Below are 23687 nucleotides of genomic sequence, written 5' to 3' on the forward strand. Positions count from 1 at the left end.
AGAAGTTTGAACTGTGACAGCGAGGAGTGCCTGGCAAGCGCTTATATGAGTTAACAGTTGCGAGGAGGACCCAGTAGAGAGTTTTGGGAGCGGATATAAAAGCGAAGAAATTAATACCATTCTCAAAGCTGGGGACCTCCAGTAATGGCAAGCAAGGAAGAGGATTTATAGTGCATGAACTGAGAGTGTTAACAGCAACCCGAAGGAGGATCTAACAAGCCGGAAGGAGAAGACAACAGAGGAAGCTCCTCCACGTCAGCGACACTAAAAGTACCCAGCACGCAAAGAAGCGGTTCTGAATGTGCCCAGAAGAGGCTTTTTTATTAACAGAAACTCAAAGGAACATTACTAACATACTAACAGAGAACTTCATGTGACCGGATTAAAAAAAAGAAGTTTGACAACACACAGAAGAAGCCCAAGAAGATTAATTGGACATTACTAACAGTTTAATTTACCAGTTTATATATCACTCAGCTTTCTCTTTCCCCCACTGTCTACCCTTCCCATTTCTTCTTTTAAGCGAAATACCTCCCCTTTTTAGGGGAGTCAATAAAACCTTTATTAATTTTTTTTTTTACAAAAACAGAATAATTATTTTATTAAACAGACAGGGAATATATAAATACTAGCTTGATACCCGTGCTTCACTAAGGTATTTAAGTTCCATAAATCCAGTTATAATACTGATGATGTGAAGTTTGAAAGGTAACATTTGTTGTAGGAATTCTAATGGAGAAGACTGTAGTGTAAAGGATGAAGTGAGACGTTCATACTTTTTTCTTTCTCTACCGAAGGACCTCTCTGTAGACTACAGTGGTGGTTCTGTCCTCAGGTGCTAGGATCACCAGGCTGCTTGGTGAGCTCACTCTGGAGCAGGCTCCTAGAAAGATCCTTTACTATCTCCCCATGAACATTCATAAACTCAATTGCCATGCTGGCTTTTTTGAAAAATGTCTATTCAGGAGTCTTGCTGATTTCTGTAACTGTCCTCAACTGCCTGCAGTTTCTTCTAACTGTGTTTTTACCTCAGAACACTGAGATCCACAGCTGAGCAATCAGAGGGAGGTGGGTGCAAGCAGGCAGGTCAGAACTCTGAGTTACACAATTAAGAGGTAGCAGCCTGCCAGGCACATGGAAAAAATTGGGGGAACACATTTTGCCCCTTTTTTACCCCCTTAGGGGTCATGTTTCTCAGAAATCTCTTTGTAGTGGGGGTTATTGTCATGATAGGAATGCACTCCCCTTATTTTGGGTTTCTTGGTGCAGGGGTTTGGCCTGGGCATTGGATTGGGGGGGTGCAGGGCATACTTTTTTTTTTTTTTTACAAAAATGCTTCTCATTTATGTTACATAACTATGTATTTAAAACAACATCTGAGCAATCAGATATTGAGCAAGTTCATATGAACCAATTTTCTAGAACCCACATCGTGAGAAGTTAAATAACCTAATACAGGAAACCACTTTTCTACAAATTTGGGGTATATTTCCATAGTGGGTGGGAGTGTGGCTAAGCTGGGCCAGCAGCATCGCTTAGGTGATCCTGCTGGGGCAGCCTCCCTGATGGATTAAAGTACCCTTAAAGTACCCTGGCCCTGCTCCTACACCTGACAAGCACCCACCTGTCTAGTGTAAGGGGGGGAAGGATTGTGTTTAAAGGCATCAGGGAGGCTGGGTCAGCAGCAGCAGTGCTAAGGAAATCCTGCTAAATAAGCCTCCCCTGTGGCTTTAAGGACTCTGCGCCCCTTCCAACCCTTGACAGGCTGTCAGATATAGGAGGGGTGTCTGTCAGGTGTAGGAGGGGTAGCGTGTCTGAAGGCATCGGGGAGGCTGGGCCAGTAGGATTGCTAAGGAGATGCTGCTTGGGCAGCCCCACCAATGGATTTCAATGCTCTGCGCCTGCTCCTGCACCTGACAGAACCGCCTGTCAGGTGGAGGACGGGTGTGTGGGAGTGTGTCTAAAGTCACTGCAGAGGCTGGGCCAGCAGCAGCGCTAAGGCAATCCTGCTGAGCAAGCCTCCCAGACGGCTGTAAGCATCCCACCCCCTCTCCTACACCTGACAGACAACCGCCTGTCAGGTGTGTGTGTGTGGGGGGGCGTGTTTGAAGCCATGGGGAGGCTGAGCCAGGAGCATTGCTGCACCTCACAGGTGGTTGGCCATTCCTGATTTCCTCAACTGTCATTAGCTCTCTGCAGTCTCCTGTAACTGTTTTTTTTTACCTCAGAACACAGCTCTGTAGCTGACCAATCAGAGGGTGGGGGTGCAAGGAGGCAGCAGGCTGGCAGCCACATGGGAAGCAGTGGGGGGAGCACATTTGACCCCTTTTGACCCCTTTAGTGGTCGAATTTCTAAAAATCCCTTTTTAGTGAGCATCTATGTCATGGTAGGAGTGCTCTCCCCGAATGTCGTGTTTCTAGGTCCAGGGCTTTGTCCTGGGCATTGATTTTATGGTGAGGGGACTTTCTTAATTTCTGAGTTTCAAGTTCTTTTCAGTCAGAAGTTTTTGCTTATTATATATTTCAGCTGTTATACAGAATTTTGAATACAGTTTCTTAGAGAATAGCTTTGTTTTAGGGCTTCTAGATTTCTCCCTTAAGAGATCTAAATTTTCCCTTTAGCTCAAAGGTGTCAAACTCATTTGTTACAAGGGCTGGATCTGATATAAATGTCACTTTGTCGGGCTGGGCCATGTATGCCATAAAATGTAATGCCAGGTACCAGAGATAGAAACTGTATAAAGCACAGCAGATGGTAAACTCCAAGTTGGTGTATCTTCACTACAAGGCCCTATGGGCTGGGAGGGGGGTGCAGAGGAAAATGCACATAGGCAGACTGGAGAGGCAGCAGTGCAGCACTGGGCAGGTGCTCCCATGATGCTTGACTGCTGCAGATGAGGTTGTTCTGCTGTGTGTCTACTCCCCCCCAGCACTCCTTCCCTTGCATCAGTTGCTTGCGGGCCGCATAAGATCCCTGGATGGGCTGGTCCCAGCCCCCAGGCCTTATGTTTGACACCCCTGCTTTAGATATTACAGTTTTTCACTGACTCCGGAGGTGTCTAAGCTTCTCCCCTTTATCACAGACCAGGGTTCTCTTCCCAACACCTTCATTTGGAATACTGTGTGCAGTTCTGGGCACCACACCTTAAAAAGGATATTATAGCTTTGGAAAAAGTGCAGAAAAGGGCAACTCGAATGATAAAAGGGTTGGAACACTTTCCCTATGAGGAAAGGTTAAAGCGCTTAGGGCTCTTTAGCTTGGAGAAAAGACGACTGAGGGGTGACATGATCGAGGTTTATAAGATTATGCATGGGAAAGAGCAGGTAAAGAAAGAGGTACTTTTCTCCCTTTCTCACAATACAAGAACTCGTGGGCACTCCATGAAACTGCAGAGCGGTCGGGTTAGAACGGATAAAAGGAAGTACTTCTTCACCCAAAGAGTGATTAACACATGGAATTCACTGCCACAGGAAGTGGTGGGGGCTACAAGCATGGACGGCTTCAAAAGGGAATTAGCTAAGCATATGGAGCAGAGGTCCATCAGTGGCTATTAGCCACAAGGTATAGCTAGGGGCTCTGGGGCAAGTGATGCTCTGTCTTCTTGGTGCTTGGGGAGGGTCAACAGTGGGAGGGCTTCTAATGTCCTGGCCCCACTGCTGGACCTCCTGATGGCACTGGTATTTCTGGCCACTGTATGACACAGAGTGTTGGACTGGATGGGCCTTTGGCCTGATCCAACATTGGTGTCTCTTATGTTCTTATGTTCTAACTGGCAGGAAGTTATTCTCCTTGTCCCTAAGAAGCAATAACTCCTTTTCCTATTTGGCTTGTATGGGAGTTCTCCCTAATTATGCATACCTTTTGCCAAATCCTTCTCCAGTATCCATTGTCTGTTCTGTAGCTTTCTTGACTGAGAATCTAAGTTATCCCTCAGAGTAGTTCTGATATATTTAAGACAATGGGGCCCTTATTCTTCTCACCATAGAAGTACTTTTCTGACAGTTCCCTGACAAAAATCATTGACTCCCAAAGTCTCATCTCTCAGAAGCCAAATCCTGTGGCTACTGATCCAGATGTTAGATTTCAGACCAAGACCGAAAGTGTCTCAAAAGATGAAAGACCCTTTCCCTGCCAGATCAGCTGTTTTATTTCCTCTCTCAGCTGATCCTAGCCAATCAGAGACTGAGTATAGCAGCCAATCACATAAGCTCTTCTCTCCAGGGAGGATTAACTCTTGAACTCCCTGACTCTTCGACACAAGCAGCATTGTAAAAAGCCTGTTTTTTTGTGTAATCTGCCACAGCTTCACATAGAAATTGAATAGCATGAGGGACAAGATTGAAATTTCTGGAACCACACAAGTCAGATCCTATATTGCAGAAAACTTGACCCCTACATCAACCTTCTAAGGGCCATGCTGCATGGTAAGGCCGGCATGTACTCGCAGTCAGATGTACATGGAGAGATGTACCATAAAAGTACTCTTTTTTGCCTCTGCAAGGCAATACTGCCTGGGGGAAGAAAGAGCTGCCATTTCTCTCCCACCCCACTTTCACTAGCGGAAGGGGCGAAGAGGATCACCCTTTCTCTCTGGCTCTACATATTCTAGAAAGGACTACCTGCTTTAAGGCACAAGGAAATATGATCTGGGTCATTGATTGATTTATAATGCAAATTGGGGGCTCATTGATGTAGTCTTTATGTGCATTAAGTATCCGGGATGGGCAAGGGTCTAACCATAAGTGGTGGTCTTCACAGATCCTAGGATCCTGGTGGCATCCACTGGAGTAACTGACTTGAAGAGATCCATAAAGGGATTGGGTGTTAGCTTGGGAGTTTCTAGTGTCTCAGCTGTACCATGGCCAGTGTCAAAATCAGAGTGGATTTTTTCTCATCAAAGAACTTTGCAAAAGCATCACAGCTGATTGTCAGTTTGTGAGAATTAGAGGCTCAGATTGTGGAGTCAACAAGTGGGGAGTTATTTTAAAATGCTCAGCTGGGGGTTCAACTAGGCACTGCAACAGTAACAGCAAAGTAAGGTTTCTTAGCTGCTATCAGGAGTTGGTCAGTGAACCCACCAGACAGAAGAATATGGTTGAGATGTGTGTTTGGTTACTTCATTTATAAGTCAAGACGCATTACAAAGTTAAAGTTTTGCTTATAAGAGCTGGGATCTCTCATCTTTAAAGAAGATACTTTTGATCCTCCCTCCAGCCACTGCTATGTCTTCTTCCTATCCCTCATCTCCATACTTCTCAAGCTCATGATCTATAACTGTTTTCCACTTCAATTTGATGCTCTCCAATATACATTTTTTTTTTTGCCTGTTCCACTTTTCTGGAACTGCTATCACCGAAATTTCTAGTGATCTTCAGCTAAAATTATCATTGTTCGAATGATTTTCTTTCAGTCCTTTAGTTTCTTTAGATTGTTTCTAGTCCTTGTTCTGCTATGACCACCCCTCCATCTTAGTGTTTATAGCCCAGTCATGTATGCATTTTTTGGAAGAAAATCTCACTGAATTCAATGGTACTTACTCCCCAAATAAGTGTGTGTTGTTCATTTTCCATATCTTGTGCTGTCACAATGTGGCAATCTATTATATCTTCCTTTTTTAACTCATGGTCTTATCTTTCCTCTGTTTCTAGTAGACATAAACTGTGTGTGTGTGTGTTTGAGGGGAGAATGTGGAGCCTTCAAGAAACTACATTATACATTGAAAACTTTTCCTTGTACTCTTTCCAGGTGTCAGTGTGGAGGTTGATCACAGGCTCAAAAAGGCTCAAATGTTTCCTCATTTGAATTTGGTTAGGTTTTTAGAAACAGCTAATTCCTAAGCCCTGCAGCTGGGTTGCTTTAAGGCGCAAACACTGAATTGTTTGTACTGCAGGGAATAGCAGGAAGCTATATAATACATAGAAACATATTGGAGGTCTAGCCTAAGAATTAAGTAAAACATACCTAGCATTGCCTTTGTCTGTTTTCTATTTCTTTATCATCTTGTTCTTTTTGTGACCCAAATTGCAAAACTCCATCATCCAGGAGCTTTGTCAAGCCTGCCCATTCCCTGTTACAGGCCTCCAGCATAATAGTCCTACCTGTTCCAGAAGGCCCTTGCTTAGACTTCTGGGTTTTATGCACTTTAGGGTTGTTTAGAATGTTACCATATTATACATTGTATTTTATTTGTGCTTTCTTCTAATTTTGTGAACTGCCTTGAGCATATTTGCCCATGGAAAGGTAGCTTATAAATTGCCCAAATAAATTAATAAAAGTTCAAAAATATTAATGATGTAAAGGATGTCTTGTAAGATTGTTTGTGTGTATTGGCTGTAGCATAGAATGCTGTGTTTATGTATGAAAACAGGTTCTTTCGACTGAGGTACCATTTTGTCACTTGATGTTTGGAAATAAGGAGGCCAGAAGGGATCAGAGTGGGGATAACCTAATCAGAAATACTCCCTAACCACCCCCTACCATGATATTATAAGTGGCTGGGGATTTGAGCCGCCCAATATCCCTGCTACCATCTGTTTGCTGGAGAGCAGCAAGCATGCTTAGTCCCCATCAGGCCACTTTTCCCTTGTACTAAACAATTTGGAAATTTTCTTCCCCATGCCTAAATCTCTTCCACTGAGATTCTATAAAACCCTCAGAGACTTGGAGTAAGTCAATTTTCCAATTTCCCTCCCTTTGGTTTTCCCCTTTAACTGACTTTCAATAGTTCTTAGCATTCTACTGCCTCCTGAAACATGCTCAGTCCTCATCAGTCCATTTTAGAGGTTTTTCTCCCTCTTGAATAATCTACAAAACCTTATTTTTCTGCATACTTGGAATATCTCTCAAGTATATAGGAACCTCTGCTTTGATGGTGGATGGCCTGGATTTGCTGTTCCCGTGAACAGCATACCTATAGACTTTATTTTTAGATATAGTAGTGATAATACAACATTATGGTGGTGACAGTTGTTAGTGTCCTTTTTCTGTGAATAAAGATTGGGGTGTTGTCTGGGGATGACTTGTATTGTGATTGTATGCACAAAAGCGCTTATGGTAGTACTTAAGGGATATTGTTGGAAAACTTGTATATAGAAGTTTTAGAATGCAATAAATGATAGGTTGGTGGGCACATGTATAACATGACTGCATGAGACTGTAAGACCTGGGTTAACACATCTGGAGGTTCTGTATGGAGTGGCAAAATATGTATAGAGTCTTGTGTTTGTGTGCAGATACGCCCATATGTGGTGTGCTTTCCTGAAACATCCCAGTTCAAAATACTCCTTTTTTGGCACTGCAGACTCTTGGGTTTGGCATCTTAAGAATCTGGAGGAATCATTTAAAGATCAGAAAACTCCACTCACTGCAACCCCTAAAGGCTTCACATTTTGTGACATAGTCATTCCAGTTGGGTGAGCTCTGCCGCTTGCGGATGAGCCCATATAAGGAATCTGTTTCCTGCATTTTGGGCTCTCTATTTGTCCTCTGCCCTTCTGCACCCCCTTTGCAGAAGAAAACTGGTATTTTGGAACCGCAGCTCTGCTCATTCCTTCTCCCTGTTTATTTTTGGAAAGTGACTATTTTTGTTCCTCTTAGGGAGCTATGTTGGGTCATGCCCCCTCCATCCAGCAGGCAATAGCCCCCAATGAGAAGTATTGTCCATTTCCCACACTCACAAATATAACATTAAGAAACAAATTACTTGTTCACCTGTAAGAGATCCTGGGCCTTTCCCCTACAGTGCAGCTCCCCAAGTCTTTCAGGAGAACATTAAACCTTCAAGCTCCATTCCTTTGTTATTTCCTATTGTAAAATGTTCTTTTTTTCCCCTAAATGGGTCAACGATGAAGAAATCGAAGGAAGACCATGAATCTCTGTAGTTCCTGTGGTGTCATTAGAGCTCTTAAGAGCCTATTAAAACATGATTAAAAGCATGTGATAATTTTTACCTGTAACACGCAGGGCTTTAAGTAGGAGAGCAAATATTAAGATTATTAGAAGAGCTGAGCTGAGTCATACCATCTAATTCAACATCCTTTTCCAGCAATGGGCAACCAGATCCTTCATGGAAGCACATAAATAGGACATGAAGGCAATATCTGCCCCTGTATCTGACACATGGTATTATATTGTCTCTAAATCCAGAGGTTGTATTTAGCTTTCATGACTAATAGCCACTGATAGACCAATCATACCTTCATTTATTTATTGCCATCACCACATGGTAGAGAGTTCCATAAGCTGAAGAAGTACTTTCCTTTATCCTGAATCTATGGCCAATTAGATTCATTGGATGATCCTGGCATCTAGTATAATGAGACAGGGAGAATTTATATACTTCCTCTTCTCCTTGCATAATTTTATGAAACTCTGTCATGTTTTCCCTTAGTTTTTTTAAAGCTACAAAGCTACAAATGCTTTCCCCTTTCTTCAAAGGGAAGAACCTGCAACCTCTTAATCACTTTGGTTGCCTTTTTCTGAACTTTTTTTCAGCTGAGATGACAAGAATTACACATAGTATTCCCAGTGTGGCTGCACTATAAATTTATATAAGGGTATTGTGGCTCTAGCCATTTTATTTCCTTTCCTGATAATCCTCAACACAGAATTTTCTTTTTTGTCTTGGCCGCATACCTAAATTGATGCTTTGACTGAGCTACCGATCATGACCCCAGAATGTGTTTCCTGCGGAGTCACAGCCAGTTCACATCCATTGGTGTATATGTGAAGTTGGGATTTTTGGTCTCGGTATGAATCATGTTTGACTGTTGGTCATGTTTTGTTTTTGTTTTGTGTTTTGAGCCCTCACTGAACATGAAATGCCTGGAAAGGAGTGGAGATGGCCATTTAGGAGGCCTTATAAAAAGGATGGGCCAGTTTCATGGTTAATGAGTCTATGAACAGCTGTAAATTTACTAAAATCTCCATGCAGAAAGGCAAAATGCTTCTGAATACCAGCTACTGGACACAAATGAGGGAAAATTTCATCCCTTTCATCCCTGCTTGGGAGTACCCCCAGGTATCTGGTTAGAAACAAGTATAGGAAATAGACCTTGAACCAGTCAGAAAGGTCACATTCCTCTTGTTGTGTATCCTTTTGCAAATATAGGAAGACTCAGCAAATGGTAAGCTGCAGGGGCATTTCTTTCAGTGTCCAGCCAAATTTATCTTGCCACATGTGGCATTAAATAATAGGCAGACAGGCTTGAGTATTAAGACTGGGAACCCAAGACATATCTGGGACACTGGCTAAAATGGTGGAGCGTTGTTATGTTAAGGCCTGATCTGCAAGCACATTTCCTGCTGGATTTCATAAAGCCATCATTAACAGAACACCTCAGGAGGCTTTCAGAATCACAGTCACCAAAATGGTGCTTCTCAAACATGTGAGAACTGCCTTCATGAATTGAATTATGTGGTTCAATGGTAACGCTGGGCTACTATGAAAAAAAATCTGCCACTGCCAGAAATAGCCTTTCTGTTTAGACTTGTACTGAAAATAGAGGAGCAAATCATGGACAGGCCAAGGATTCTGTAATCCCTTTTATTCTAGGCTCTGTGGGTTCCTAGTTTGCCTAACAAAGCATGAAGTGCCTTTTAAATGTGAAGCAAGCCAAAGCAATTTCTTCAGGGAGCTTCATGCAGTCCCTTGAATCCCTAAACACAAAACGTATGTGTCTTAACCCAAAAGGAATTTGCTTTGAAAGAAAGAAGCACTGCTCAGCCTTAAGCTTGAAGAACAGAATGAACAAAACAGTTGCTTTAGAAGTATATTAGCTAGGACAGTACACTGTTTAGCAAGAAGATGTAACAGTATTAACAACTCTGAAGACTATCTGATAGAATACCTACTAAAATCTTCTTTTGTGAGTTAAAGAAGGAACTGACCCCATTACAGGTTCTCACCTGTCCAAACCTGGCCCAACTTCAGGAAACGTGTTACACAGTTAGGCATATACCAGCTGACTGAACAATACTCACTTCTGTTCTACCTCTTTTGTGATAAAAGCACCTTCTGAGGAGAAGCAAGGGTTGGATCCACAATGCTGCAAGCAGAGCAAATCTTGTGGAGTAGGACTTTTTCCGTTTTGTTAAATTGAAGCCCATTGAGCCCCCCACCCCAATTATGTTCCTGGTGATCAGAAGACCCTCAAGAACAGCAGTGGAAGAGTCCACAGTTCTTGAAGGAATGGACAGAAATCCACACCCTCCAACAAAGGGAGTGCCATTCTGCCCGGAGAAGAAAGTGGATGCAATCTGATGGCAGTTGTTGTAAGGACTATTAATGCTGCAATATAGTAATTCCATTACAATCCCTATATTTCAAATGGGGGACTGTTGCAGAAGGATAATGGATTACCTAAAACCAGCCAGTGAGCTCATGGCACAGCTTAGATTTGAACCAGGGACTTTCTGGCTTACAGCTCAGTCTCTTTGCCACTACACTGTGCTAGCTAACTACAGGAAATGAGGAGGTATTGTATCCTTCCATGGGTGACAACCTGCAGAATTATTACTGAGTGATGAGGGGAAAGAGACAGGCCAACAGAGAAAGTCAGTAATGAAATTGCTAGAACACTGAAGCAGTTGAAAGAAGTCAGATGATGGGTGTAGTATAGTGAGACCATCCTGTTAACAGGCAGATGGATGTCTTTGCTTCAAAAATGAGGGTTTTTTACTTTTTAGTAATAGTTTCAGGATAAGCAAGCAAGTATAGAAGTATCATTCATACGTTGGTACTAATTACAGCCCTTTTCACCACAATATCTTTAGCAGGCTGAGTCTTGATGTTCATATGATGCCACCAGTGGTAATCCATTGGGTGGTCCTTTGAGTAGAAAGATGGACAATACATTATTTAAATAAATGAAATAAAACATAGGAGTTTGTCTTCTGGGATATTTCTGCGTGTACATGTCAATCTATCTCGTTATGTGTAATATTTATTTATTTATTTGATTTCTATCACACCCTCTCCCCCAAGCGGGCTCAGGGCAGGTCACAACAGGAATATGAACAATAAAACCACATCAAACCATAACGATTTAGAATCCAATTTTAAAACAGATGACAGCCAGTAATAATCCATTGTGCTCCTTGCATTGAAGGGCAGGCAGAAACATAATAGTACTCTGGTTACTATTGGTGGAAACCATTGCCATCTATGCCATCAAACAAGTATGAGGGCAGTTTGGGCAGGAGGGGCTGGAAAGCATGGTTGCCCACTGGTTAGCTGAAAGCCTGGTGGAACAGCTTCATTTTACAGGCCCTGTGGAACTGCAATAAATCCCGCAGGGCCCTGATCTCAATCGGGAGCGTGTTCCACCAGGCTGGGGCCAGGGCAGAGAAGGCCCTGGCCGTAGTCGAGGCCAGGTGGATATCTTTTGGGCTGGGGACTCCCAGTAGATGTTGCTCTGCTGAGCATAAAGCTCTATGGGGCACATATGAGGAGAGACGGTCTCACAGGCAGTGTTCCCTCTAAGCTGTGGAGTCTTGTGAGCAAAAATTCTACCTTGTGAGCTACTGGCATTAAAATTGTGAGTGAGCAATTTGGCTCCTGCATAAATTAGTTTGCTCTGGAGCCCTGCTTCCTGAGCTAAGACAAAAATGTGTGAGCCGGAGACACCGGCCGATAGTTAGCCAATTTGGTCGGGTCTAAAAATGGCTTTTTCAAGAGAGGGCGGACCATCGCTTCCTTGAGTGCCCCAGGGAACTGTCCCTCTGAGAGGGACATGTTGATAATCTCCCGCAGGGTACCTCGAAACTCCTCGCGGCCTGCTTTAATGAGCCAAGAGGGGCACGGATCAAGGTCGCATGTGGTTGGACGCACCAATACGAGCAATCTCTCCACTTCCTCCAGACTGAGCTGGTCAAAACGCTCTAAACCCGGCACCAAAGATGTGCAAGGGGCCTCAAGTTCGCTCACTGTTTCAATTGTGGCGGGGAGATTGCGGCAGAGCACCGAGACTTTATCTGCAAAATAGCTCGTGAATGCCTCACAGCCTATATCCAATTCCCTAGTGTTTTGTCTGCCCTGTGGCAGAACTGTCAAAGACCGAATTGTACTAAATAATTGGGTCGGGCGTGAGCTAGCAAATGCAATCTTGGCCGCATAGAAATCTCTTTGCGGCTTTGACTGCCATCTCATAGGCTTTCATAAACGTCCTATAAGATGCTCTAGATGCTTCAGCGCGAGCTCGGCACCACCGTCTCTCTAGCCCTCTCAGTTCTCGCTTCAGCTCGCGCAGCTCTTGGGTATACCAAGGTGCTTGCCTAGCACGAGTGCGGAGAGGGCGCCTGGGAGCGATCTCGTCGATGGCTGAGGAGAGCCGGACATGCCAGTCCTCCACCAGCTCATCCAACGAGCCGCCAGGGGGCCTAGGATCCCGCAGGGCAATCTGGAGCCGCAAAGGGTCCATTTGGCGCCACGGGCGAGCATAAATCTGCTCGCTGCCTAAACAGGGTCAGGGTGGAACCTTCAGATGGGCCTTCAGGGCCTGGTGGTCCAACCATGGCACTACCTCTGTAGTGATCTGGTCCACCTTCACCCCTGCCGCAAAGATAAGTCAAACATGTGACCGACCCGATGCATGGGAGCCGAAACAAGCCGAAAAAATGGGAGCGGACTCAAGATTGTCAGGATGCTGAATTCTGTATTCAGGATCAATTTCAGCTCTTAAATGGACAGTCAAGGTCTTGGCTTTTGTAACTTCTCCAACTTTCTCTGTCTCGCTACCTTCCTTCTGTTCTGGTATCTTAGTCCCTTTCCAAATATCCAGGATTGCTTGTGAAAAAGCCAAGACTGCAGTTAGTGAATGTATATTTGCTGAACTTTTGTGATAATAATTCTGGATTATTCTGGATTTCCCCCTCTCCTTATAGAGAACCTTGGGGCCAGACTAGATGATGCAAGAGACAGAGCCAATGTCATTCTATCACTTTTCTGTAATGTCTGATGTATCCAGTGTGTGACACAACAGCATGGTGGTCATCTGTGTGTCCCCCACCTCACAACAATGGTTAACTGGGGTGTGAGGAGAAACTGAAAATAATGACATCAAACTACAATACTACAAAGAGAGATTAAAGAGACACAGTGGTGACAACCATGTCTCTCATAAAGTCTGGTTTAGCCCTCAGGTGTATTTTAAGTTTCTTGCCAGTTAATATCTAGAATCAGCGTAGATGAAATCTTAGATCTGTGCTGGTTTTCAAGAGATATGTAGCTGTATAATTTAGATTGGCCATTTGTGTGTGTGTGTTTTCTGTTCATCATATTGCTTGTTGCCTTCTTTAAGGGTCCTCCATCTATACCTGCTCGCCGGCAAGGAGGATGGGCAAGTGATGCTGTTGTGAATGCTTCCAAGTGAGTGGAAGAGTTTTATTTTCTTTCTCAACGGTTTAAGACATGCTGTTGTGTTCATCAGGATAATTCCCTGGAATAGCCAATATCTCCATGACCATTGCCTTCCAAATGTGCTTGTTTGAGGGGAACTTCTATCTTGAACTCCTAAATTTCTGCAGGGATCACCCGCGTCTCTTGTAGAAGGGCTCAGGGTTCATAATAAGGCTCTGACAAAAGGGGTGGCTGCAGCACCCAGGAATCTGTGGCACTGCTTGGACTTCTTTGCCAGTTCGTCTCCTATGGTCCATGCAGCGTACAGAAAGAGCCGCCCAACATTTCTGAGTCCATTTTCCACCTTCTACTGTTTCTACATGGCAGTAATGTCTGGGAGGGGGGATTACCAAAGTGTGCACTGCTGTGATTTGTTTTTATGCCATCAGTGAACTTTGCTGTCCAAATCATCACATGACAAAAGGGATTCACACCATAAATCTAATAATCTCCTTGAAAAATGAAATCGGGAAGCAGTTACTGTGCTGAACTGATGTAGTATGAAGGTATTGGGTGCACTAAGATCCCACAGCCTCCATATTATGTTCTGCAATACCTTATATGTTTCCAGTATGCAATAAACGTAGTGCAGTTCTTTGCACTGGCCAAGAAGGCAAGTTAACGGGGGTTCTTCATAGTTCCCAGATTGGTGCACTGTATATACCTTCCCTCTCCATGTCTGTCAGAGTCAACCAGGACTTACTTATTTAGGATATTTCTCTGCCATCTCTTCAGGGGCTTGCTTGAGACAGCTTACAATTAAATCTACATCACAATATTAAAAACAAGCCATTAAAAACAGGCCAGGACTTGAACCAGGAACTTTTTGACCTTTACGCTGGTGCCCCTTGTGGTGAGTCTTAAGGCTGCAGAATGGAGGGATAAGTGGGGACAGGAGTGTCATCTTCAAGCTCCATCATGGCTCTTCCCCCTATTTTGGTGGTCCCAGTACGGATGCAATGATGCCCACTGATGTGTTCCCTGGTGCCCACTTGTTTCTTCCCCAAAGCAAAGAGCTTGTCCTTGCGTTCCTCCACCTATTGGGAGAAGGAGGTGCTTCAGAAGAGCCCAGCAGTCGCAGTTAACTGCACTTGGGTCCAGTTGGCTGCTCTCTCAGCCTAAGAATGCTTCTTTTGTGTCTCTCCTCCCTGAAACAACCCCTCTCCACTCAGGTTTGTCGCCCTGGTAGCTGCCTTCTTCCTCATCCCATTCCCTTTCTACCTCCTTCCATCCTCTTCCTCCTCTCCCCCTTGGTTAGTCTGTTGTTTTCTGTCCTTGTCCCTTCCCTCTCTGTCATCCCTTTTATTCCTGGCTCCCTTTCCAGCGCCCAGCCCAGCTCCTCCCATGTGGCCTTTTTGTAACCAGTCACAGCCCACCATCGGCATTGTAGTCACACCCCCAAGGAAACACCTTGCATCCTAGCCATGTCTTGACGTCCTGACTTATGCTCAGGTAATGGTGCACCACTTGCCCACTGCCACGGGGGCTGGAAGCTGCATTCCCACTCCCACCAGCCAGCTGTTTGGTGGGGCAGAACCAGCCTCTAGCTGCAGCACCACCTCCTCCTTCTCCTCAGCCCTCATTGCACTGGCCTCTTCCAGGTGGTGGCCCCCCAGGTGAGTGCCTGCTCACAAGCCCTCGAACTGGGCTATGGTCAGGCTGCCATGCTGCTTGTTTGCTAAGGTCATACATTGAGTTCTCCATGGACAAATGCCCCAGCTTTGGCCCTGGCCAGTGCATTACTATGGACTGGCTTTAAATCTCTAGCCAAATATTCCTGGAATTCCTGGCAGCATTGGCTTTTGAAGCTGCAACTACTCAGCTTGAATGTGCTTTAGCTGTCTGACAGAGACTCTTTAATTATTGCTGGGACAAGTGTGGCAGAGACTTGCGGTGGCAAAGAACCACCTCTCTCCAGTGGTGCTGCTCATATCCCACTGTATGGATGGTACTGGCTGAAATGAGGAGTTTTTAAAAACAGACTCTGAAGCTAATATGCACCTCTTTCTTCTACCACGTAGTTGTCAAGAGAAAGATAAGCATGCTCAAAATTCAACTGTGAATTAGCTACCTTGTTCTGGCCAGTAAGCATGCTACCACCTGTTGGGGTGGTGCTATTTCTAGGACTGCCACTGCTTCCATCTTGTTTCTGTTGTTCTCACTTCTTTCTAGACTTTTCTAGACTTTTCATCAGCATAACTGCATGCACATGGATAGAAAGTCACAGGGGAGACTGAGTTGAAATCTAGCATGATCGATTGAATTCCCTGTCAGGCCAGACTCGTTTGTGACAGGACAAGCTGTACTGAAGCACCCAACAGCATCCACCCTGTAGTGAGCCACAAGCAAGGAGCACTGAGCAGGAGAAATAATGCCAGACACATCTGAAAAGCAGAGAATTCCACAAAGTGCAGTCTAGTTGTGGACCCACCATGTGCTTATCTATCTGCTCCCCCCCCCATTTTCCATCTGTGACCATACATAATTCAAGCCCTGATATTGCTTCTGCTGCAGAGGCATTTGTCCACCAGAAGAGGGCACTTATGCTCTGTAAGGAAAGCTGCACAAATGCCCTTCATGACATCATTACCTTTTGATAAACAGACTTACGGTAACTGGCCCATTATGTTGGCTCATGCATTATATTTATAAGACACAAAGGGAAAAGAGCATGTGCTTGCCAAACAGAATGCCTGGTGTCTGGCAAAGAGCTTATTCTCGTATACTGACAACTTTAAATGGGGGCGGAGGGATACCAAGATCCCTTTTGAAAATAGATATAGTAACTCCTCTTTTGCCCAGCTCTCCTTTATAGGATTTGTCTCAATTGACATCTTTTTCTCTCTCTTGTTCTTAAAGGCTGTGAGATACTTTAAGACAATTTTATGATTTGTGTCTCTTTCCAGAGCCCTTTCTTTTTGCTCAGTTAAGAACATAAGAGACGCCAATGTTGGATCAGGCCAAAGGCCCATCCAGTCCAACACTCTGTGTCACACAGTGGCCAAAAATACCATTGCCATCTGGAGGTCCACCAGTGGGGTCAGGACATTAGAAGTTCCGTGCACATACCAAATCAAATGGTTTTTATCTTCATTAAAATCTTGCAAAATGTCCCTGTATTTACCATGTTACACACAGGAAACTGAGGCTGAGGCAAAGAGATTTTCTTCACAAGGAATCTATTGCAGTTGTATGATTTGAATCCATATATTTCTGGATCAAAGGCTGGAAGAAGCATGAAAGTCACTTAATACAGCGCCCTGTACTCGGCAGCCCAACAGCTTAGCCAGGGTTTGTACACGGTGCTTGTCAAAATACACATTTAATTTTGTTTTGAAATGCTTTTAAAAATATGTGTTTGGCTCTTATAAACCCTTTTAGCTTGCATTTTGGTTCTGAAGCCCTAGTCTAGTAGCAGTAAATGACTAGGTCTATGCCGAGCTCGTGTAGCATACTAGCTGTAAGTTTTGAATCCGAAAGTTTCTGATTCAAGTCTTATATTCTCTGTAAGTCACTAATGGTTTTTGGCAAGCCATACTCTCAGCCTGCACACACACCCCAATCTGCTATATGGTGAGAATAGGTTTGTTGCAGGGATTTTAACAAGATAAATGGTCGGAAAGTTGGGTTTGGGGATACAGTATATAATAGTACATTGATTAACCCAGAGAAGTGAAACGGTGTTGCCAGAGATTAGTATGCAGCTCCATCAGTGCAGAAAGTATAGGAGAGAGAGACTCAAACTGGTATGAATGGTTATATCAAATTGTCTCTGAGTAAAGTTTCTTATATGTAGCTGCATGTTCCTGCGTGGCAACTTAAGATTGCAAGAGGCCCTCTTTACTGTCCCATCAACCAAAAAAGTTCATCTGGTGATACACAAGAGAGGGCCTTTTCAGTGGCAGCATCAAAATGATAGAATAAGCTCCCCAGGGTGGTGCTTCTGTCTGTCCTGGCTTCCTCCTTTAGGAGGCAACAGAAGACGGTTTTATTCACAATGGCACTAGGTTATTTTTAGGTTTTTTGCCTACCAGCAGTTTTAAAATCTTAATTTTAACTTGTGCTTTTTATGTCGGGCTAAAGTGTAGCCTACAATAGCCATCCAGATTTTTGTGAATCTCAAGGAAAAGGAACCCACCTGTGTTGTACAGGAGAAAGAAGAAACAAGTTCCACAGCACAAAATAGAAAAGGAAACATCAACTCTTGGGTTGGCAATAATGGATGAGTTTGTTTTACATTCAGAAACTGAACTTTCATATCTGGAATTGGAAATAAATTTTTCTCATAGTGACCACAAATTTATACCCCACTTTTCTGCCCTCGTCAAAGCCAGCGTATCTTTAAAACCAATAAAAGATAAACCATAAAATAATTAAAACTAGAGCTGAAATATACATATCGAAACATAAAAATAACAATTAAAACAGGGCAAGAATGGGGGTTCACTGAAGGAACGCTGAACAAAACAAAAAAGTTTTCACGTGCTGGTAGAAGATGGCAATAGACGGGGACAGACAAGTCTCCATGTGGAGAGCGTTCCAGAGTTTTGGTGCCACAACCAAGACCTTTTTCTGGGTTGTCACCTGCCCAATCTCAGCAGTTGGGGACACCTGAAGCAGGGCCTTGAAAGATGACAGCAGTGGTTGGGTAGATTTGTAAGACAGTAGGTGGTCCTTTAGATATGTTGGTCCCAAGTCATAGAAGGCTTTAAAGATCAACACCAGCACCTTGAATTGTGCCTGGAAACATATTGTGGGGGCAGTGTATATGGGCCAAGAGTGAAATTATGTGGTCCTACCACTCACTCCAGTCGACATCCTGCCTGCAGCATTCAGTAACAACTGAAGTTTCCAAGCACTTGCCGAGTGCAGCCCCACAAAGAGTACGTTGCAGTAAAGATCGGTATGATCCAATACAACGAAATCTGTTCAGGACCTATAAAGAACTACAGTTGTGTGTTCAAGTAGGAAAAAAATTCTTAATCAAGCAGAGCAGACTTGGATATGGGGTAATATCTATATATCTAATTCCCAACTTGCCCCCGGAGTGCGGATAGCTAAATTAGCGCTCCGGGGGCAGCTAGGGGGCCGGGGGAGGTTTGTGCACATGTGGGCCAGTCCCCACATGTGCACAAAAATAAAAAAAGTTGAAAAAAATTTCGGGGGGATGTTTAAATCCCCCTGAAAGTGCAAGAGCGTCTCCTGCGCGTGCGCAGGAGACGCTCTGCGACCTACCGGACTTCCGTGCGGGGGAAGGGAGACAGGCAGGCAGGCACACAGGCAGCAGGGGGGGAGGGGAAGGACCGCCCTCGCCGCCGCCACAGCCGCCCCCTCCTCTTTGGAGCCGGCCGGCCTGCCGGCCGGGCAGACAGACACGCAGGCGAGGGGGAGGGCGGGGAAGGACTGGCCTCGCCGCCGCCGCCGCCTTTTGGGAGCCGGCTGGCAGGCAGGCCAGGCACGCCAGGCTGCCTGCAAAGGGGGGGGAGGACAGGCCTCTCCGCCTCGGAGCCGGGCGGCGGGGGACCGGCCTTGCCGCCGCCGCCTGGGGGAGAACGAGCGGGGGGGAGAGGAGACGGAGCTCTTCTCCCCCCCCCCGCGAGTATCGCGGGCCACCCCTTGTATTTTCTAAATCTCTATGGATTTCAAAGAAACTTTTCTTAAGATATAACATAAATGGTATCTTAATATACCATATTGCTTGTCAGAAGTTAATGCTTATATTCCAAATGTATGGCAATGCCACGGAAAACTGAGCTTTTGCACATATTCTAGAACTGGTGTGCAGTTATACATTTGATTAATGATACGACAAGGTGTCTATTACCCTTTGGTTCCAAGATAATCTTTTTGAATTTTTTTAAGGGGGCTGTTTTAGAATCTGATCTGGTGAAGCTCTTTGACCTGTTTACAGTAGCCTAACTCAGATTAGAGCAAATTAGAAAAAGCTTAAACATCCTTCTATTATGAAATAGTATCAGAAGATTTGGGAAATAGTGCTAATGACAAAATTAACCTACTATGTATGGTCCTGGTAAACATTAGGTAATGTTTTACTTACTTGTTTGTTTGTTTGTTTGTTTGATTTATATCCCATCCTCCCCTGCCCTCTAATCCTTTTGTGGAAAAGTGATCAGTGTTTATTGTGTTTTGGAATAGTAAATTTCAGGATGAGATTGTGCCTTGAGGTGCTTTCAGTTGGTTTTTAAAGTTGTGTATTATAAGTTATCTCTTGCTGTTATTTTATAATAAAGACGTGAAAGAAGAAAGTTGTTCATGGTTGAGGGTTCACCTACCTGAAGGACTGTCTCTCCATACCTGAGCCCATACAGCAGTTGCCCTCATTGCATTAGAGTGGGTTGACCAAACTTTCAACGAAAGTTTGCCTGAAACTGCTCTGGGCCTTCTAAGTGGTAGTGCTGTCTGTATGGAACAAATTATGTATGGGAACTTTTATGATTTCTTCACTGTAGGCCTTTAAACAAAAAGTCAAAACTGTGTTACTTTAATAGGTGTTTTTGTGGTCAGGTAGTGTGTATAGATTTTTATTCACACTGTTTTGGTATTAAGTTTGTATTATATTTTAATTCATAATTTTTTATGATATGCAATTTTAGCTGATTTGGGATCTAAGAGAAAAGATGGGTGTTTTAAAATAACTAGGGCAATGTTCAAGGATCTTGAGTAATTTAAACTGGTAATTATATAGTTACTTGTAGGGGGCTGATCTGTAGAGAACCCTACTTTGGAGCAGATGATCAGCTTGACCACTCATTGTATCTCTTTCAGAAGTGTGAGTCATCTTGAAAGAAGGGCAATTGAGGCATATCTTGGAGCATGCACATTTGGAGCAGAGCTTGTCAGGATGATGCTGTGGGGCACAAACCATCATTAGGAAGGTTTTCTTTGCTGGCTAAATAGCAATTGTTTAAGAACAATCTGTCCTCTTGTACCACTCCCATGAAGTTTAATATAACTTTTGCAGGCAAAATCCTGATGCTTCTAAAGTATGTAGAACCCAGCATTTACCCTTTGGATATCTAGAACAGCATGTGTTTTGATGGGGCAAGTAATATGCTGACATGATCTGTTTACAGATAATGATTGGAGTGGGAGCACTGGTAGTTTTCGGTTCTGGAGTTGGCAGTAGGTTGTTGAGATTGCTAGAGCTGCAAAAGCAATTGAGCACCAAGAAATTAGAAACATTTTTCATCCCTGGAGACTGAATGCTTTAAACTGAGGTTTCTGGAGATAAGTGAAAATCTGCTAACAGAAGATGTAAGAAGCTGGATTAATAGGATATTTTCTGTTGATTCTCTAATTGTTTTTCTTGTTGCCTGTTCCATGACTGTGGAAAGAAGAGGGCTCTCAATTCAAATTATTAATAATATTCTTATATCTCCTGCGCCTGAAGTGACCCTGAATGTTTATAAAAATCTTAGGCCAATTTCCACTTTGTAAGCAAAGTAAAATACTTGTTTCTGAAGCTTTTACTGCCAAAATAAGTGCTTATTCACATTTGCAAACTGGCTGCCTGTGTTTGCTACACAATCCCTTCGGGATAGCTAGAAACATCCATATGAACTGGGCTGTGCATGTACATGCCCTTCTTCAGCCATTTCCATGCATTGCAGTGACAGTTTTAAGGCTGTTCATATGGTAGAAACAGCTCCTCACCATTGCAGACTGTATCAGCAACTGCTTCATTGTTCACTCAAAGGGTTCAACCTCACCCCACCCCCCAGTCCTGTATATGTGAGGCCTTGTGTGGAGCAAATAAGTGACCAGTTTATGTGTGTGAATGAACCCATCATCTAAAAGAGAACTTCCTGAGAATGCTGTTATGTTATGGATGTAGACATGGAGCCTGAACCAGAACAGTGCTTACCTAATATGCGTTGTCTCAAACTGCCACCTGTTGCAGTCCTTGGAGACAGAGAGGGAGGGTACAGGAAGCAGAGTGCCACAGGAGTGAATTGAACTTGGGAGGAAGGAAAAGAAGTCTGATTAAGTTTTGTCTTGAAGTGTCTGTTTTTGGGTTTGTCCCTGCATTGATCTGCAAGGGAATGAGGCAAGTAATGGCCCCTTGGGGACCTTCAGGACTTTCTTCTCAATGTCAGCCGTCATTTTCAATCACCCTCTCCCTCCCAGCCATTAATTTTGGCCCGGGATCATGGGGACTTGTCCATCTATCACACCTAATTGACACTAAATGATCTGTCAGTTTATTGATGAACGGCAGGAGTGGAATTGTCACAATATATTTTACTTTCTAACAACTCCTCCTGACAATTTTACCTTGTCCATCTCACTCTCCTCACATAAATCTCCATTGGCCTCTCGTTCCTTCTCTTGGGCTGTTCTGGTGCCAGCCGCCTCCATGCCATCAGCACGCATCAAGGGCATCAAGATGGCGGTAGAGCTGCAGTGTGTGTGGGTTTGGATTTTTTTCTTCTTTTTATAGAGTGGATGTTTCAGGAATGCTAACAGGCTCCTGTCCTCTTCTCCTTCAGTGTCATTGCTGGGGTGGTTCTCTCCTTGTCTTTTCACAGCCAGTATGTTCAGACCTGGCAGAAACAATAAGGCAAAAGGGACAGAGCAGTATCATTTCCTTGACTAAATCCAACCAATGCAACTGTGACTGCAGAGTAAAATGATGTTTGTTTGTTTTTAATTTGATTTAAAGAAATAATCACAACTGGTCATTTCCCTTTTCTGCTGTTTCTCAGGTAGACCTGAAAGGGTAGGATTTTTATAAATGTGCTTGGTTCAATTTGCTTCTTTAAAAATACTTTTCCTTAAATGATGTTTTGTATAGCTGGGTGTTTAAGGCAGGGTTTTTGAAGCCCTGAGAGCCATGGTAGCACAAAGTGAATTCTGGGAAGGAGGAAGCATCAGCGCATGGATACTGACTAAAGCCATCAGTGTGAAATGAGTCCATTAGTAAATGTTTTGTAAGAATTTGGTTAATGTCTTACCTGGGTGAACCCTGAAACCTTGAAAAGGGTTGTGAACTTTAGTTGTGCTTGTTCTTCATATATATGTGTGAATTTTGAATTTGTTTGGTAGCTGAAATAGTAAGCCTGTACCAGTTATAAAATCTTTTTGGTAAGGAAGAAATATTACTCCTTGTCCTTCATTTAGAATTTGCTATGAGAAACAAGGAGCTCTGAGCATTGTAACTTTTTGAGAATGCTGAGATTTCTCTGATTCACAAAAGCGATATGGTGAATGCCTAGGGTTCTCTTGAGGGAAGTCATTATAATTTTTTCCAGTGGCAGAAATATAACTAGTGTAGCCATAGATGTCACCCATACACTGTGAGCAATTCTCTATGTATAGTGTGAACAGGGTTTTTTTTTGTTTTGTTTTTTAAATTTCCTCTAACATATTCCATGTGAAGACAGTAATGTTCACAAGAGCTGCCTCATTTGACTTCACTGAATTTTCTGCCATACCCAGCCTCCTAACACTGACAATATACAAGAGTTCCTTCAACAGACCCATAGGTAGGGCTGGAGATTTTTCTAAATCAAGTGTAGTTGAAATTCAGTATAACAGACTGTCATGGTAATAAGACTGAGCTGAAATTACCCATTGTTTTTCATTAACATTTTCAACAGTACCAGAAAATATTTCCCTTTTTTATTATTTTTAACACATGCACAAGGGGAAGTGATATATGTATTGGTAAGGATCAAAACTGGGGTATTTATTTATTTATTTATTTTTATTTATTAAATTTCTAACCCGCCCTCCCGCCGAAGCGGCTCAGGGCGGTTTACATAGAGTCTTAAAACCAACACACAATTTAAAACCAGCAAGAACAACATAAAATATAATTCCATAAAAATTCCATAAATACAGTAAACTATTTGAATATGATGGTATCATATAATAAAGTGCAAGTGCTACTCGACAGATGAAATCAATTTATTACTGGAACGCCTGGCAAAGAACTACTCATTCTAAGTACTGGAAATCCTCTCCCATGTCTTATTTTGAGTCTTAACCAGATACTGACCGCAAGATCATAACTATGAGAGCTAGATATGTTGGGTTTTCAGACTTCTGAATCCTTGTTTTGGTCTTTGAGGTAAAAGTCTGTCCTTCCTTTGTCTCTTGAGCCAGTGGCAATTTTTTAAAATACCCCATGTTTTCAGTCGTTTTGTTTGTAAGCAGAGGTATTTTGAATGCTACAAACCTAACAAGAAATTGCTCTGTTTTCCCTTTCATGAACCTCTCTTCAAAAATAAAATGTCTGTGAACATCACTACCTTCTTTTCCTCTTTT

The 23687-nt window shown here is 43.4% G+C and overlaps 1 protein-coding gene across 4 annotated transcripts in view; it reads left to right on the plus strand.

Moving 5' to 3' along the window:
- IFT43 (intraflagellar transport 43) overlaps positions 1–23687 on the plus strand; it is a 70327-nt gene that overhangs the window by 14296 nt on the left and 32344 nt on the right. For all 4 annotated transcript variants that reach the window (XM_015418365.1, XM_015418366.1, XM_015418368.1 and 1 more), the window contains one exon: positions 13300–13367. In XM_015418365.1, the coding sequence (XP_015273851.1) occupies positions 13300–13367 (68 nt within the window). The remainder of the gene's footprint in view (positions 1–13299; positions 13368–23687) is intronic.

This window comes from Gekko japonicus, unplaced genomic scaffold (assembly GCF_001447785.1).
Source record: "Gekko japonicus isolate JY-2015 unplaced genomic scaffold, Gekko_japonicus_V1.1 scaffold3, whole genome shotgun sequence".
Lineage (NCBI taxonomy): Eukaryota > Metazoa > Chordata > Lepidosauria > Squamata > Gekkonidae > Gekko > Gekko japonicus.